The 15038-nt window shown below is 36.0% G+C and overlaps 1 protein-coding gene across 1 annotated transcript in view; it reads left to right on the top strand.

Annotated features, from left to right (window-relative positions):
- The window catches only part of LOC112158835 (V-set and transmembrane domain-containing protein 2-like protein), a 54242-nt gene that overhangs the window by 36775 nt on the left and 2429 nt on the right, over positions 1-15038 (top strand). Inside the window, exons 2-3 of the mRNA XM_024292450.2 lie at positions 8475-8644; positions 10410-10454. Coding sequence (XP_024148218.1) covers positions 8475-8644; positions 10410-10454 — 215 coding nt within the window. The remainder of the gene's footprint in view (positions 1-8474; positions 8645-10409; positions 10455-15038) is intronic.

Genomic DNA, 15038 nt, shown 5'->3' with positions numbered 1-15038 from the left:
ATCACTGCACGCTAAAAAGAAACTGTAGCTGCCTGGAATATGTTAAAAAAGCATTTATTTAATTTTAATTCTCAAGACTTAAAAAATATTCGCCGAATTCTTTTTTTTAAGCACAAAAATAATTTCCGCAGCCGGGAATCGAACTCGCTATCTCCGCAGTGGGAAGCAGCGTTGCTGACAACCGAGCTAATGTTTGAAGCAAGTACTGGACGGTAGATAATTTGAAATCCTTTCTCGGTGTTTGACATCCCATAATTTCTATTGTTAAGGGTTTAAAATAAGGAAAAGAAAACGGTATTTTTTAATAGCGAGTCCCTGGAAAAACTCACTATTTATAATATCGCTGAAATAAAAATGAATTGGGAAACTGCAGTCAGTCGACTCGTGTCCTCCAAATCCTCTACCGACGTAAATAACATTTCCTCTGGATTAATCAGCCTCCTCTCTACATGATCCTCTATGAATGAACATGTCATTCTGGTTTCTGCGTGGTGGAAACGTGACGTCTCTAACGTGAATGTTCTCTAAATGTTCATGAGGAACTCATATTTGATCATCTTTCACTTTAAAAAGGGGCGGAGACCGCAGAGAACTCTAAGTTTCCTGAAGAAAACCTGCTACCGACCAGGTTTCGTTCACAGACTCAGTTACCATAGTGATTGATTCTGAGTTCAGCTTAACCCGCTTCTTGGAACGGGCTTGGTTTCACCCACTTTCCCGGGTTTGAGTTATCTCTCTTTCTGGAACCGAAAACTCAGAGTTTTACAGAATTTGGAGTTCACGAACTCAGAGTTCCAACAAAACCTGCTTCTTGGAACGGGCCCCAGCTCAGTTGTTTAGCATTTAGCTAAATGCTATTGTTTTTAGCATTTGGGCTCCGCCTCCTGGGGGAGGGGCAAAGTAGTTTCTGGCAGGGAGGGGGAGAGTGGGAGCAGACATGAACACAGACACGCTAAAGGCAGCTCACCGTGGTACTGAATAGATAAAATGCGTATCGTAAAACATGGCGTGCCGAGTCGTAGAACGCGTACCGAACGGTTCGGTTTTATATCGAATATTGTTCTATCCCTAGTACGTTCCATCTTTCAAACCAGATTTCTGGCAGAATTTCAGAACGTTGACTAATGGTCGGTTTGAAGATTTTTGTGGCATTTTGTCATAAGTTTGTTGATAATCATGAACCAGGTGGGAAACCCAAACCTGGAGTGTGGAGTAAGAGAAGAACGGATCAGGTCAACCAAGAAAATAGTACTTTCACTTGACTAATGCTACTAATGAATTGACCAATATTTATAAATCCCACCTCTGAGGTAAATGTCTGACTTTACATTGAGAAAATTGTTATTCTGGACTGGAAGACCGTTTTAGAAACATTGCTGGACAGACGATAATTTCAGTTTTTTTAAAGAAATAAAACACATTAAAAACAAAGACAGCAACTGAAATGATGTATTTTTTCCATTGATTTATTTGCGATGAAGGTTTTTTTTCTAACAAACTGCAGAGCCCAGTCTCTTTTAAATGTCATCTCAGAATGAGGGTTTCTGGGTAGAACGGAGCCTCAGATTTGTATGTATGGCACAGCGGACAGAAATAGCAGCAGCTTCAGTTCTGAATTTCTTTTTGTTTTAACTGCGGGCTGTGAGCTGCACGTGTTGTGGTTCTGCACAGCAGCATAAAGGCCTCTGCTGGATGACATTCGTGCAGCTGCATTATTTTTAGTATTCATGAGAAAAAGATAAATTGAGGCTTGAAGGCGGGTGATGGCGTTTCTTTAGATGCTTTGCTGCAGATCGTGGGCGTAAAAATAGTCTGTTAATCCCAAGGCAATCAAGCTAAAGAGAATCAATCTAAAGAAATAACTTTTCATCTATAGGTTTGACTCAGACCTGGGTTCATGAACACTGCTTTAGTTTTTCATGTGGTTACACAGGAAAACTGTCTGACCTGCTGGGGGTCGCAGGCCGACAGCTGGGATTTGGACCCGAACAGCAGGACGCTGAGCCCGGTTAGAGAGGGCCGTGCCGCCGTGGGTGGTGGACACTACATGTATGAACCGCATGTCAGTGCTGGGGGAACAAATGGATCCTTAGATGTGTGCAGAGTTATGCATATGGTGCAGAAACACACACCAGATTTTGATTCTTTGGGAAACATTTTTGCCAAATAATTGTTAGAAAAGCTTCAGTAAAGACGAGTAAGAAAGTGTATTAAACAGAACAAAGATTAGATCCATTCCTGAGCCTCATTCTGAAATCACTTCCTCTACATATAGATCATGTGTCAAAGTCAAGGCCCGGGGGCCGGATCCGGCCCTCTGAGTAATTCTATCCGGCCCTCCAGATCATTATTTTATTGTTATTAATGGACCGATGTTATCTTGTTCTTATTTCTAACTTGTATAATTTTGACAAAGTATATTTTTATAGAGAGTAAAATATTGAAAGTTACTTAAGGTTTAAGTTGATTTGTTCAGGTAGTTGTTGTCAATAAAAAACCTGTTCTTAATAGCTTACCTGGTTAAATAAAGGTTTAATAATAAAAAGGAATATTCTGGAATAATATTCCTGTCTTTTGATTATTTATATTTATGTTAAAAGTTACAGTTTAAACGTTTTAAAAATTGGCATTCTGATAGCTTTTTGGACTATTTTGGCATTTTAAGGTTTATTTGGGCTCTTTGTAGTTTAGCTAACATTCCGTCTACATGCTAGCTCTTTTAGCTAATTTAGGCTTCTTCCGTTTTTATGGACATTTTGAAGTTTTGCTATTTTTTTCAGTGACATGCTAGCTATTTTGGCTAACCTACATTTTTTTCTATTTTTTTTTGGCTAATTTGGCATTTAGCTAATATTTTAGCTGGCTATCACCTTCAGCATTTTCAGCGTTCAGCTTCAACGTTTTCAGTTATTAACTTCAAAGTTTTCAGCTATTAACTTCAGAGTTTTAAGATATAAACTTCAGTATTTTCAGCTATCATCTTCAGCATTTTCAGCTATTAACTTCAGAATTTTCATCTATCAGCTTCAGCATTTTCAGCTATTAGCTTTACCGATTTCCGTTATCAGCTTCAGCATCGTCAGCAGTCAAATTTAGTTTCCAACATTCACACTAACATTATCACAGGTAATGCTATATATCTAGATCATAAATATGTTAATAAGTTATGGTTTTAAAGTTTTAAAAATATAGTTTTAGATTCTATAATAAATGTTCATCTTTTGGATTTTGGCCTCTCATGCGATTGAGTTTGACACTCCTGCTGCTGTAGACACTATTGATATATGTGTGTTTTGGTCTTTAAAATTATTTATTCTATGAATAAATCAGAATCCAACATTTTGAGTATTAACAAAAGTAAATTAAAGTTAATGTATGGGCTTTTTTTATAAATACATTATGTTCATTTGAATCAGTTTTCTTTTAAAGTGATTTTGCATTTAAAACATGATTTGAATTTTTTATTCAGATAATTTAAGATTTATAAAAATATAAAACATTTTTTAAAGACTTTTGTCGGTATTCTCTGAAAACTTTTTGCTTCTTATAAATAAAGTCCAGAGAATCAAACTGTCACATCAGTGAGTTCCTTCTGTGGATGAAACAATTTCTTCAGGATTTGGTTCAAAACTCAGTTTTAGCATTTTGATTATGTTTTGGCTGATTCGTGATTTGTCTTTTACAAAACAACAACAAAAAATCTGAAAAATCCTTTTTACAATTTGCTAATAAAACAGTAACAATGAAGAAAAACTTTCAATTGACAAATAATAAGCCTGATGTAATGGAATAAAAACAATAAATTCTTCTTACAATTGCCACGATTTACATTTGACACTTTAAGCGTAAATCGAATGGTTTGCATGTAGAGATGCATCGATTCACCTTTCCCACGATTCAGTTCATATGTGACCACATATGATTTGGTTTTAAACTGAATCGTTCTGCTGGTTTTTGTACTGAAATTTAATCACTTTTCCAAGTAGTTTTAAGGTCAATTTGCCGGTCAACATATTTTAAATATTCATTTGTATTGTTATTAAGCAAATGTTGAGGGTTTACATAAAGTCTTTGAGTCTTTTATTTCATTTAATCCCAATTTTCACATTTTTTTAAATTAGTAAAACATAAAATAAAATGTGAAGAGTTATTACATCTTTTACAGAGCTTGTTTTGATTTGCCACAAATGAATAGAAACTGGTTTGATTCAACGTCTATTATTATATATACGTATTTTCCTGAGTTTATGTCCAAAGATTTTCAAATTAAAAGCATCCTCATCTGTTGAGAAGACGCCCAGCTTGGGTTGTACAGAAGTAGATGATGTCAAACCTTTTCTTTGGGGGAAGTTAGCAAACATGTGCCGTATGTTTTACAGATTTTTGTCTCCACGCAAAAATAAACAGGAAAACACCTACAATGTATTTACAGGATGAAAGAAGCTTTGAAAAAATGATGCAGCAGCAGGAAGAGCCAAGCAGAAGTTAGAGGTTTATAATTGATATTCATTAGTACATGTTAATTAAATTAGTGTAGTAATGAAAATGTAATTCTGTTTAGCTGAAGTGCTACTGAGCAATACCCCCCCCTTATCAGAGTGTTTCAGGAGATGAACATACATCAGTCTAATTAGCATTAGCATACCCGTCGACCAAGAACGTTTCACTTTGTGGGGTCCGGAGGGTGGGGGGGTGTTATATCTAAAACCTGAAAAGCACTTGAGAGTCCAGAGGTCGACGTGCAGCCGGCCGTCTCTGAGCAGGATTTGAATGCAGGATCTGATGGCCCATAATGCCCCAGGATGCCCCAGGATGCCCCCGACATGATGGATTTAGATTGAGAGCAGAAATGGCACGGGGGGGGGGGTTCAGTGTCGCCACATCTCACACACTGATTTCTGCAGCAGGGTGTTGTGCTGCTGAAAGGACACCCCCCACCCCAGTAAAATGCATGGATGCACGAGCGTGACATGCGGCTCTCAGGTTTCTCGTTCGCCAGCTGGGAAATGATGCCTGCATGCTGGCTAAGAGATGTTTTATAAATGTTTGACAAACCATAGCTTTACATAGCAAACATGGTGGTGAAAAACTTAAATCTGTGTGAAAATGAGAAATGCTAAAATGAACCAGATCTACAGAAACATTTTTCAGACTTTTTTCTACCTGAAGTTTAGTTTTACCTGAAGCTTCTTATTCTTTTTAACAACATTTCTGCTCATCTTCAGGTCCCTGCTGTGAAATAAACCCCAAAAATTAGACTTAAAGACTGAAATCAATTAACATTTAGAAAGTGATTAATGCTGCCCTAAATTAAAACAATTCCTTCTCCTTTTTCCCTAAAACTTCATCCACTCACTGCAAATTTTGACTGAAAGTTGTCGTTTTGAACAAGATCTGCTGTCATGCTGAATCCTGGCATTAAAAAAGGCGAGAAGTTTTAATAAATGCTCCGAAATGTTAACATTTTACTTAGAGCAGCTGAAAACAGGCACAGCTAAAAAAATATCATAGGATTTATGCCCTCTAGGCATTCTGGGTAGCGTAGTCCAATCACAAGTTCGAACCGTTTTTTTAATCAGACATCACGTCTGCAGGCACGTGTGTGAATATGAACATGTATGTAAGTTTATCACATGTGGGAGTTTTATCATGTGGGTTGAAATAAATCCAGCGATTGTATCTTTAGGTGAAAACTAATCTAATGTTATCAAATAGAAAGGACAAGTTATTTTAAAGCCACTGAGTCAGCTGAATAGGAAACCTGATAATCTGTTGAGAAAGATACAAAAGACTACATGTACAAAATAAACTATTACTATATATTGAAATGACTTCATTAACAGGCAGAGATATGAATGTTTAGTCCACGTGATCTTCATACCTGAAAACAGCTGTTTGCTAATAATGTTGATGATTATTTCAATTTCAGTCTCAAATAACTTTAGAGAAAAATTAAAGTTAAGAGGAAAAATAAAAGAAACGAAATTAAGGCTATAAATCAATTGAACTCAAATCTAAACTGAGCTGATTGTTTTTTCTTGAGAATAATTAATCATTTAGTCAAATTTGATTTAAACATAAGAAAATCTAATAAAACTTCAACATAAAAACTATTCTTTTTTCAAGTTACATTTTACTTTTCAACATAAATGTGATGTTATGTAACAAAAACTAAGCCTGCTGCCAGTAAGAAATAGTTAAAATAGTGTTCTTTATTTTTCAAATAAATCATTCTTTAACAAGGAATTGCATCAATTCTTTTAATTTCTTATGTGGTTACATAAAATGAAATTTTAGTAAAATTGGAGAAAAAAAAACAATTTGTTCCCCCTTCTACAGCCTTCAGATGAAAATTATATTTGAAAAAATATCACAACTTTTCAGAAAAACAGACACATCTTCAGGCTTATTGTGCAGCAACAATCATAAAATCATGCTTTAATACCCTGAAGGGATTGATAAATATTACAAGTAGAAATTTTCTTTATTTTTCACTTTTCTAAGTAATGTTGTTTTTAGCATTATTTAAATTATTTATTTAGTCTTCACTGCTTAACGGACTAGTAGGACATGTGAAATAAAGATTTAAGTGTAAACCTGAAAGACTTTAATCCTCTTCTGCTCTCCATACAACATAAGTAATCATCACACATTCAGTTTCTAAAGGAAGAAAATAACAGCAGCTTCTCTGCAGTTTTTTCCCCCCACTGCAGAGACTCAAGCGTGCACACGTATGCACACACTTACCTCCACAGGTACCAATGTGTATGTACTGTATATCAATACTTTTATTCCTCCCAAACAGCTCCTTTTATACTACACTCTCTTCTTGATTGTTGCATTGGACAACCGACCAGCAAAACAGAAAAGAATATGTGGGATTCTGCAGGGAGAGCAGCCTGAACTCATCCCCCCAAAAATCCAACCGTCCACATTAGTGTACACGGATTTTTAGATCAAGTAAATTAACAGAGAAGTGTTGAATAAACGATTTAATACATTAATATGTTGGGCTTTCTTCTCATTTGAAGCTATTAAGAAGTTTTCTTGAATGAGATCTTAAGAAATAGCACCAGATTACATCAGCAGATAATCTGTGGATTGTGCAAAAGTAATTTAATATTATTTTAGACAATTGACAGATTTTCTTTAGCTCTTTAAATGTATGTCTCCTCACATAAACAGATGATTGATGCTGAAATCATTTGCTGATGCCTTCGCTGCAGTTTTCATGCCTCTGCTTTGAATATCGTCTACAGGGAGAAGCTCCGGCCATTGTTACTGGCTCTGTAAAGACAGATCAATACTCACTGCGGTTTGGGTTTCACACAACGAAAATACAAGCAGATCTGATCAATGTACAAGAGGGATGTATGACTGTAGGCTCCCACAATAGCAGACGGATCTATAGCTCTGCTCCACCGGTGACATTCATCTGTGAACCAACAATCAGCTCTGTGCTGCTCACATCATCTAGTGAATAAACCTCACAGATGGTTAGGATTCTCAGCTGAATCTAATACCTCTGGAATACTTTCACAATAGACTTTTACTGTTTTATCTGGGACTAATTATACATTTGCTTGAGAGTGTTTATCAATTGCAGATAAGAAAATAGGTTTTCTAACATGATTGGATCTCACAATCCACGCAGAATAACGAGAGTCTACCTGCTGAGAAGGTTTAGGGTCACCTCCTCATCCTCGATGAAGGCACATGCAAAAACAGGTAGTGAAGCTGACAGAAACACTCAAAAACCACACTTAAGAAAACACAAAATGTAACTAGATTTAGAGCATTACCTGCGATAATGGAAGTGTGAATTCTGTAAGCTATAGGTGGATGCTGAAGACGCCAGAACAGTTAGCTGAAAGTGCTGAAACTGAAAGCTTTCTAAAATAATTCCAAATTAAACAAAAACTGGAAACATGCCTAAATTAGCCAACAACAGCTAAAATGATGCTAAAATGTTAGCTTAATTCCAAATTAAACAAAAACTGGAAACATGCCTAAATTAGCAAAACAAAAAAAGAAAAGCGAGCAAAGTGTTAAAATAAAACCCTCTAAAAACCCTGTGGTTGCTGAGTGTTTAAAAGTTTAAATGGCTGAAAGTAAATGCTGAAGTTCACAAGTTTTAAAATGCACAAAGTTTTTGACGGATTTAAGCAATTTCTTATTCATTTCCTACGGGGCATATTTTGTTCAATATTTCTAAAACTATAAAGTTTAAGAATGCCAAAAGTACAGGCAGTAATGTCCTGAACGAGATGAATGTTTGGATACCAAGATGGATGAAATAGAATTTTTACGTGCCATAAACATACTGAAAGGAGCAGGAGAAGGACTATAGTGTGAATGCTGTAAAACAGGATTTAAGGGGTTTGTGATGGGATGGTTTCTCTGCTGTTTGGAAGAATGCAGAATGAAGGTTTTGGTCCGTTCATCTGAAGCTCGTCTGCTCTGTCTGTCCCCAGCCGTCTTCACAGAGGTGCCTCATGACGTGAGCGCCCACAGAGGGCAGGACGTGGAGATGGCGTGCTCCTTCAGAGGTGCAGGAACACCGTCCTATTCTCTGGAGATCCAGTGGTGGTACATCAGGAATCATCTGGACTGGACAGACCGGCAGCCCTGGATAACCAATGAGGTAGAAGGATCTTCTCCTGTCTCTGAGACCAGACCGATCCAGACGTTATCCTGTAAACCTCTCCCTGTTAGATCTGTTTTTAGGAGCAATAATCTGTAAAAATACAATCATTTCTTCTATAAATGTTAATCCTTTAACACCGGAGCTCCAGTGTTTATGTTCTTTGTTTTACTGTAGCTTTTCAACTGTTAACATGATCATTCCAGTAGATTGTGGAGGTTGAGCCGCTTTTCTCCTTCACAATCTACTGGAATGATCATGTTAACGGCTGAAAAGTTACAATGTGTCAAAGATTTTGTGCTTAAGCGTCACCGATGACTCCTCAGGCGTAGAAGGGTTTAAGAAAAGCAGGAAAGAAAGCAGAAATCTGATGTCGGACACCTGTGTTTATCTTTCTGTATTTACAGGTAAAACATAACTACCTGTGTTTAATTGCACTGATATGTTGATAACATTTAGTTCCTTTTGTGATGTTTTAATTTGTTTATTGTGTTAAAAATGCTTTAAATTGTGTTGGTTGGTTTCAGTTATTATTTTGACAAATTAAACTGAAGTTCATGTCAGGAAAAGCGTTATGTTAGAGTTAAATATTTCTTGAAGTCAGACCTGAGGAGAGATCAGTTAAGAATCAAATTACAATTCAAAGAATCAACAAAGTTTTAAAGAACTTTGCAAAAATATTATAATTAAAATATAGTTAAAATAATCCCTTCAATCGGTAAAATAATAGTAAAGATAAATATTGATCACTTTAGCAGGAAAAATATTTAATTAATGTGAATAATAACGAATTGTACATGTAAAATATTTGATTTATGTGAATATTACTAAGTCTAACAAGTAAAATATTTAATTCAAGTAAATAATAATGAGCTTAACTGGAAACTTATTTAATTTATGTGAATAATAATAAGTTTAATATGTAAAATATTTAATATATGTGAATAATAATGAGTTTTACAAGTGAAATATTTAATTTATGCAAATAATAATAGTCTTAACAGGTAGAATGATAATGCATGTAAACATTTTTCACTTCAACAGTTCAACTAATAACCTGACTAAATAAATTAATAATTTACGTAAATAAACATTTTAACAGGTACAAAACTAATTGATGCAAATATTAGTCACATAACAGGTAAACGTCTAGAATTGTGTTATGTTTTCTTGGTAAAACATTTGAAACAATAAAAATGTGATGATCCATAAAACTGAACGTGGTCGTGCACACACTGCAGGTCTGGGTTTTAGTAGGAGGCTCATGGGGGTGTGTGTTGGTTGTGGGGTAACAGTTTGGGTGAGCCATCTTTGTACATTGATTCTCATGTTTTATGAAGACATCCTGATCTAACTTCATCCCCTCTCTAGAAATAAACAGATAGAATTAGAGAACAGGTAGAACCTGAAAAACAAGCCTTACCAGTAGAACTGAGCATCAGATGAGGTTTCTGAGCGAGGCGTGCGGCGTGCGGCGTGCGGCGTGCCCATCAGCAGCTCGGTGTTTGTCTCTGACCTCTCTGGAAGGTGACTGCAGAGGTCTGGAAGCTTTGGTGTTCAGTAGTGGAGGGAATCAAATGTCAGACACGTGTTACAAAGTCCGATATTTTCACTCTCTGTTCAGTGCACATTATTTCACATTAAATGGATTTGATATGTTTTGTGTCCTAAACCAAACAACCTTAAAGCTGCTTTTAGGGGTTTTTCTGATGTTGATGTACTTGGACACATCAGACCTAACTCGGATCTGTCCTGTTTTTCCCAGGTGGCTCCTGAGGAGGAGATGCCAAAGGATGCTACAAAGATAAGTGTGAGTCAGCACTCCTCATGTCCTCATGTTTGCTTCAGTCTGAAATAATGAGAAGAGAACCAAAAACACGTGTGATTACAGCTCCAGCTTTGGATGATCTGAGTTTGACGCAGCTCTCATGAACACGCTCACTTCATCCTCTATGGCTGCGTGGAGTCGCAGCATCAGCCTCACAGCCGGCGCTGCGGCTGCTTGTGGGGGGTTAAGCATCAACCACCGGGGGGGACAACCAGCACTGCATCCTCCTCACACTGAAGGAAGACCAATCTATATGTACATTTACTCTCACACAAGGAAGAGTTCTGATCTCCAGCCAACGCGGTCTGTAGATTCTCAAACAAAAAGATAACTGGAACTTCATCCAGAATTATTTGATGGAAAATGATCGGAATTGTAAATTTAAAGACAGTAAACACATTTCAACAAATGTCTTTTACTCATTTTATTAAAAACACACCAAACAATAAAAACTGTATTTCTCCAATGTTTTTTTAATTGATATTTGGATTGAATTAGATTTAGTTTAGATCAAGAAATAAAAAAAAATACCGAAGAAGACAAACAGAATAAAGACATAAACATAGATCTATCAGACTTTGGATGAAAAATTAAAGGTACATCTCAAATTTGGCGCCCCTGCAGGGTCTTTAATTCAGAAGTCCATCCTGGGCTTGATCCATTGACTGTAAAAAGTACTGGACTTCTCGAGCCATTGCATTGAAATGCATTACCTCCACTCCTTGTGAAAGTAGGCCACCGCTTTCACCGTCACTTCCTGAAATGGCTATCGCCATATTGCAAACGTCTGCAACCCATCGCCAGCGACTGACACACATCAACGTAGTGGGCCGACTCCAGAGGTGGGATGGGGCTATGGGGGCTGGGTTTTGGGTGTAAAAACAATAAGAGAGACGCAGAGAGCAGAAAAATGGGGTTTTTAATTTACCCATGATGGCAAAAACAAAAAAAGCTCTAGCAGAAGCTTCTGTCGACCGCCGCGGAAAAATTTGCGTCCGGTGTGAATGGGAGGAGAGAGCGGAAATTGGAATTTTGATAATAAATTCTTTTAGTGGAAACACCACAATTTAGAAAAAACTGGCATTTTTCAAAAAGATAAAGTTTTTGCGCTTGGAGGAGGTGGTATTTGGGGCCTATCGAAATAGACATTTTTCGCTAAACTGCAACGGAAACACTTTTTTCAAAATAAATGCACTTCTTGGTATGAAGTGTCTGTCCGAGCACAGCAGAGGGGGCGCCACGAGAGACCCCACAGCGTCACTCCTCATTATAAGTTGTGTCATATGGAATCGTACAACTCCTCCGTAAAATCACCAAGATTTCATCTTTGCTTTATCTGTAGCCTCGCTATTGAAGCTGGCAGCCTGAATAGGACACGGAATTCAAAGCAGCAGTTGGTACTAATGGATAAATTACTTTTCAATTGGTTATTTTAACATTTATATATATATATATATATATATATATATATATATATATATATTATTTTTATTTTCAAGATATATTTCATGTTTTCAGTTTTTTTTTTAAGTTTTTCAAATTTTCATTTTTTATTGTTTATTATCAAGATTTATTTAAAGTTTTCAGTTTTTTTTCACATTTTCTAAACTTTTTATTCAGATTTTCTTTCTTTTTTTTTCAAATGTACAATGTCTTGTTTTTAATGTTCAGTCTTTATTTCAGTTACAATGTCTATTTTTCAAATTTTCCATGTGTTTTGATGTTCATTTTAGGCTGATCCTGATTTGACCCCATACAGGTGCTGCACTGTAGAATTATTGATTACATCAAACTTATTAGATATTTTATTTACTTTTTTAATTATTATTTTTTTATTTATACATGAAATGAGTGGTGCATAAAACTGCTAACCAACCGAAAAATAATAATATATAATGGTAAATAGCGTATACTTGTATAGCGCTTTCTACCCTCCTTCGAGGGCCCAAAGCGCTTCACAGTCACAGACCCATTCACACATTCACACACTGGTGGTGGCTCCGCTGCCGAACACTGGCGCCAACCTCCCACCAGAGGCAATTCGGGGTTCAGTGTCTTGCCCAAGGACACTTCGACACATGGGCGGGCAAGGCGGGAATCGAACCCGCAATATTCGACCACCCTACCGCTGCACCACGGCCGCCTGTGGTAATAATCATTGTTATATAGCACCCCCTCCAGCATATGGTACCCTAGGCGGCTGCCTATGCCCAGGGTCAGCCCTGTATATCCATCTAAAAACACATGAAAATGATGCCATTATAATTACTCTTAATCATAAATTTATGTATTTGTACTCATACATACAACATATAACACAATTAATCCATTAAATGTGAAGTTTGTCAAAAATAGTTGAATATTAAGCTTGAAAAGGAATCAAAGGAAGTGAATTTATTTAATCCCACCTCTTTTATGCTTTATTGTACTTCTTTATTTTGTCTTTCACATAGTTATCATATTCTGGTTTATAACTATTAATTAGAGTTGCTTATATGTTATCAGTCCAAATGCAGATCATTTATCAAATCTACAGTATTAAGATTATCTAAAAGCAAAGATGAAGTCCTTATGGAATACATTACAAAACATAGATATCACAGTTTGAATATCATACACAGAAATAGTTTTATTATTCCTCAACGTTATATAAATACTGAGAATTTGAACTAAAACCAAAATGAAAGATTGGTCAAAGTAGAACTGCAAATAAGTTCAAAAGTGTCATTTCATCTTTACGGTTTCATTTTTCAGCACATTTAGATTCCTCCAGAGTTCTCATCAGAGCTGCGATTCTCTGTCCCTGTTTTTGGTCTTTGTGTTCTTTCTCCGTTTCTTGATCTTTCACAATTTCATGATTAAATTATTAGTGCAGAAAAAACAAAATGGATGCTTGGATGCGATAGTTCTTGTGTCCCTCACCACCACAAAACCATTTGGAAATGATTTTCTTAACCTCACCCAATCTCTCCAACACTGTCACATTTTTACTCATGTGATCCAAACGCACCTCTCCCTATGTCTGAGCTGCACCCAGGAATGGATGGAAGATCATGGATGTTCATCAGAAACATTGAAATCATTTGCTTGGTTAAAACAAACAAAAAAAAAATCATCAAACCAAACTCTAACCTGCAATAAAAACTTAAAATCGTGCTTTAATTTCACCACATAATTGCAAGAACGAGGCACTGGAGCTGCTGACGCCTTCAGTCTCTGCAGGTTTTCTATTACCATTAAACTATTTTAATTTGGTAAAATTAGTCAAATTAAAGAGGTATGTTTTTATATGAGCAGCAGCATCCACAAACAACAGAACCCCCCTCCCATCAGACGATGTGCTGCTCATTCTCCATCATGAACGCTCGCGTTTGTGTGGGCGGAGCCAACACTGCAGGCTCTGCAGCTGTAAAATCATTATGAGCTGTGGCTTCATAACAGAGAAGAGATCACAGTCAGTCAGTCTGACAAACAAAGACACAAATGCAGACAAAACGCACAAACACTCCACCGGAACAGAAGAACATGTGGATGATTCTGATGTGCGTCCACACCAGCGTCTGCAGATGGAAACATGTTCATTCCTGAGGGACTCCTCATGATGGACGGAGTTCAGTCACACATGAATCTAATGCTTCATAAAAGTTTGATGATTTTTTTATGTGTAATATTTCATTTCAGAACTTTTGCTCATTTTTTACTATAACATCTGAGACATAGAATTGGGTCAAGTAGAGCTGGTACGCAGCCAGAATACAGAATCACTCTGATTTCTGTTTTTAAAGTTCACAATTTGAATCAAATAAATATTGGTTTATTTCTTTTAAATTCAGATTCCAAACCCATTATGGATAGCTAGGAAAAGACTTTTCACATATCTAGTCATTGAATTTAAACAAATGTGAACATTTTACTGTAAAAACGAAGTGAAACATGTTTCACAAGAATGTCAAATTTCACCTGATCATAAATTATGTGACAATTTACCAGATTTAGACGTTTCTCTTTATATGTGCTGCATTTATATCACATTCTGTCCATTTTTTTTTACAAATAAAATGATTTTTTGAGGACAAAATAAATATAAATATTAACAAAAAATATTAAATATAAATGTGTAATCTTAATATCATATGTAAAGTTACATGACAACTAAAAATATATCTAAATCCTAATTCTAAATATTAAATCTAAATGTGAACATCAAATATATATCTAAATGTTATACCTGAATGTAAAAAACTAATATTATAGTAAATATTAAAACTAAATTATATTTAAGATTTAGATATACATTTAGGCTTAACATGTATTATTTATGAATAACTTTACATCTGACAATTAGAATTTACATTTATATTAATTGTTAATATTTATATTTATACTTAGCATCTGGATGAATACAAACCTTAAAGTCCCAGATATTTCTTTTATTTATTAAAAATACAGATTATGTTTGAATTCCTTTACTAATGTATCCACGAGGGGGCCAAGCCAGGGTCTCATTGTGCCGGTCCCAAGCCCGGATAAATACAGAGGGTTGTGTCAGGAAGGGCATCCGACGTA

Source organism: Oryzias melastigma, linkage group LG7, assembly GCF_002922805.2.
Source record: "Oryzias melastigma strain HK-1 linkage group LG7, ASM292280v2, whole genome shotgun sequence".
Lineage (NCBI taxonomy): Eukaryota > Metazoa > Chordata > Actinopteri > Beloniformes > Adrianichthyidae > Oryzias > Oryzias melastigma.
This window is presented reverse-complemented; position numbering and strand designations above follow the sequence as displayed.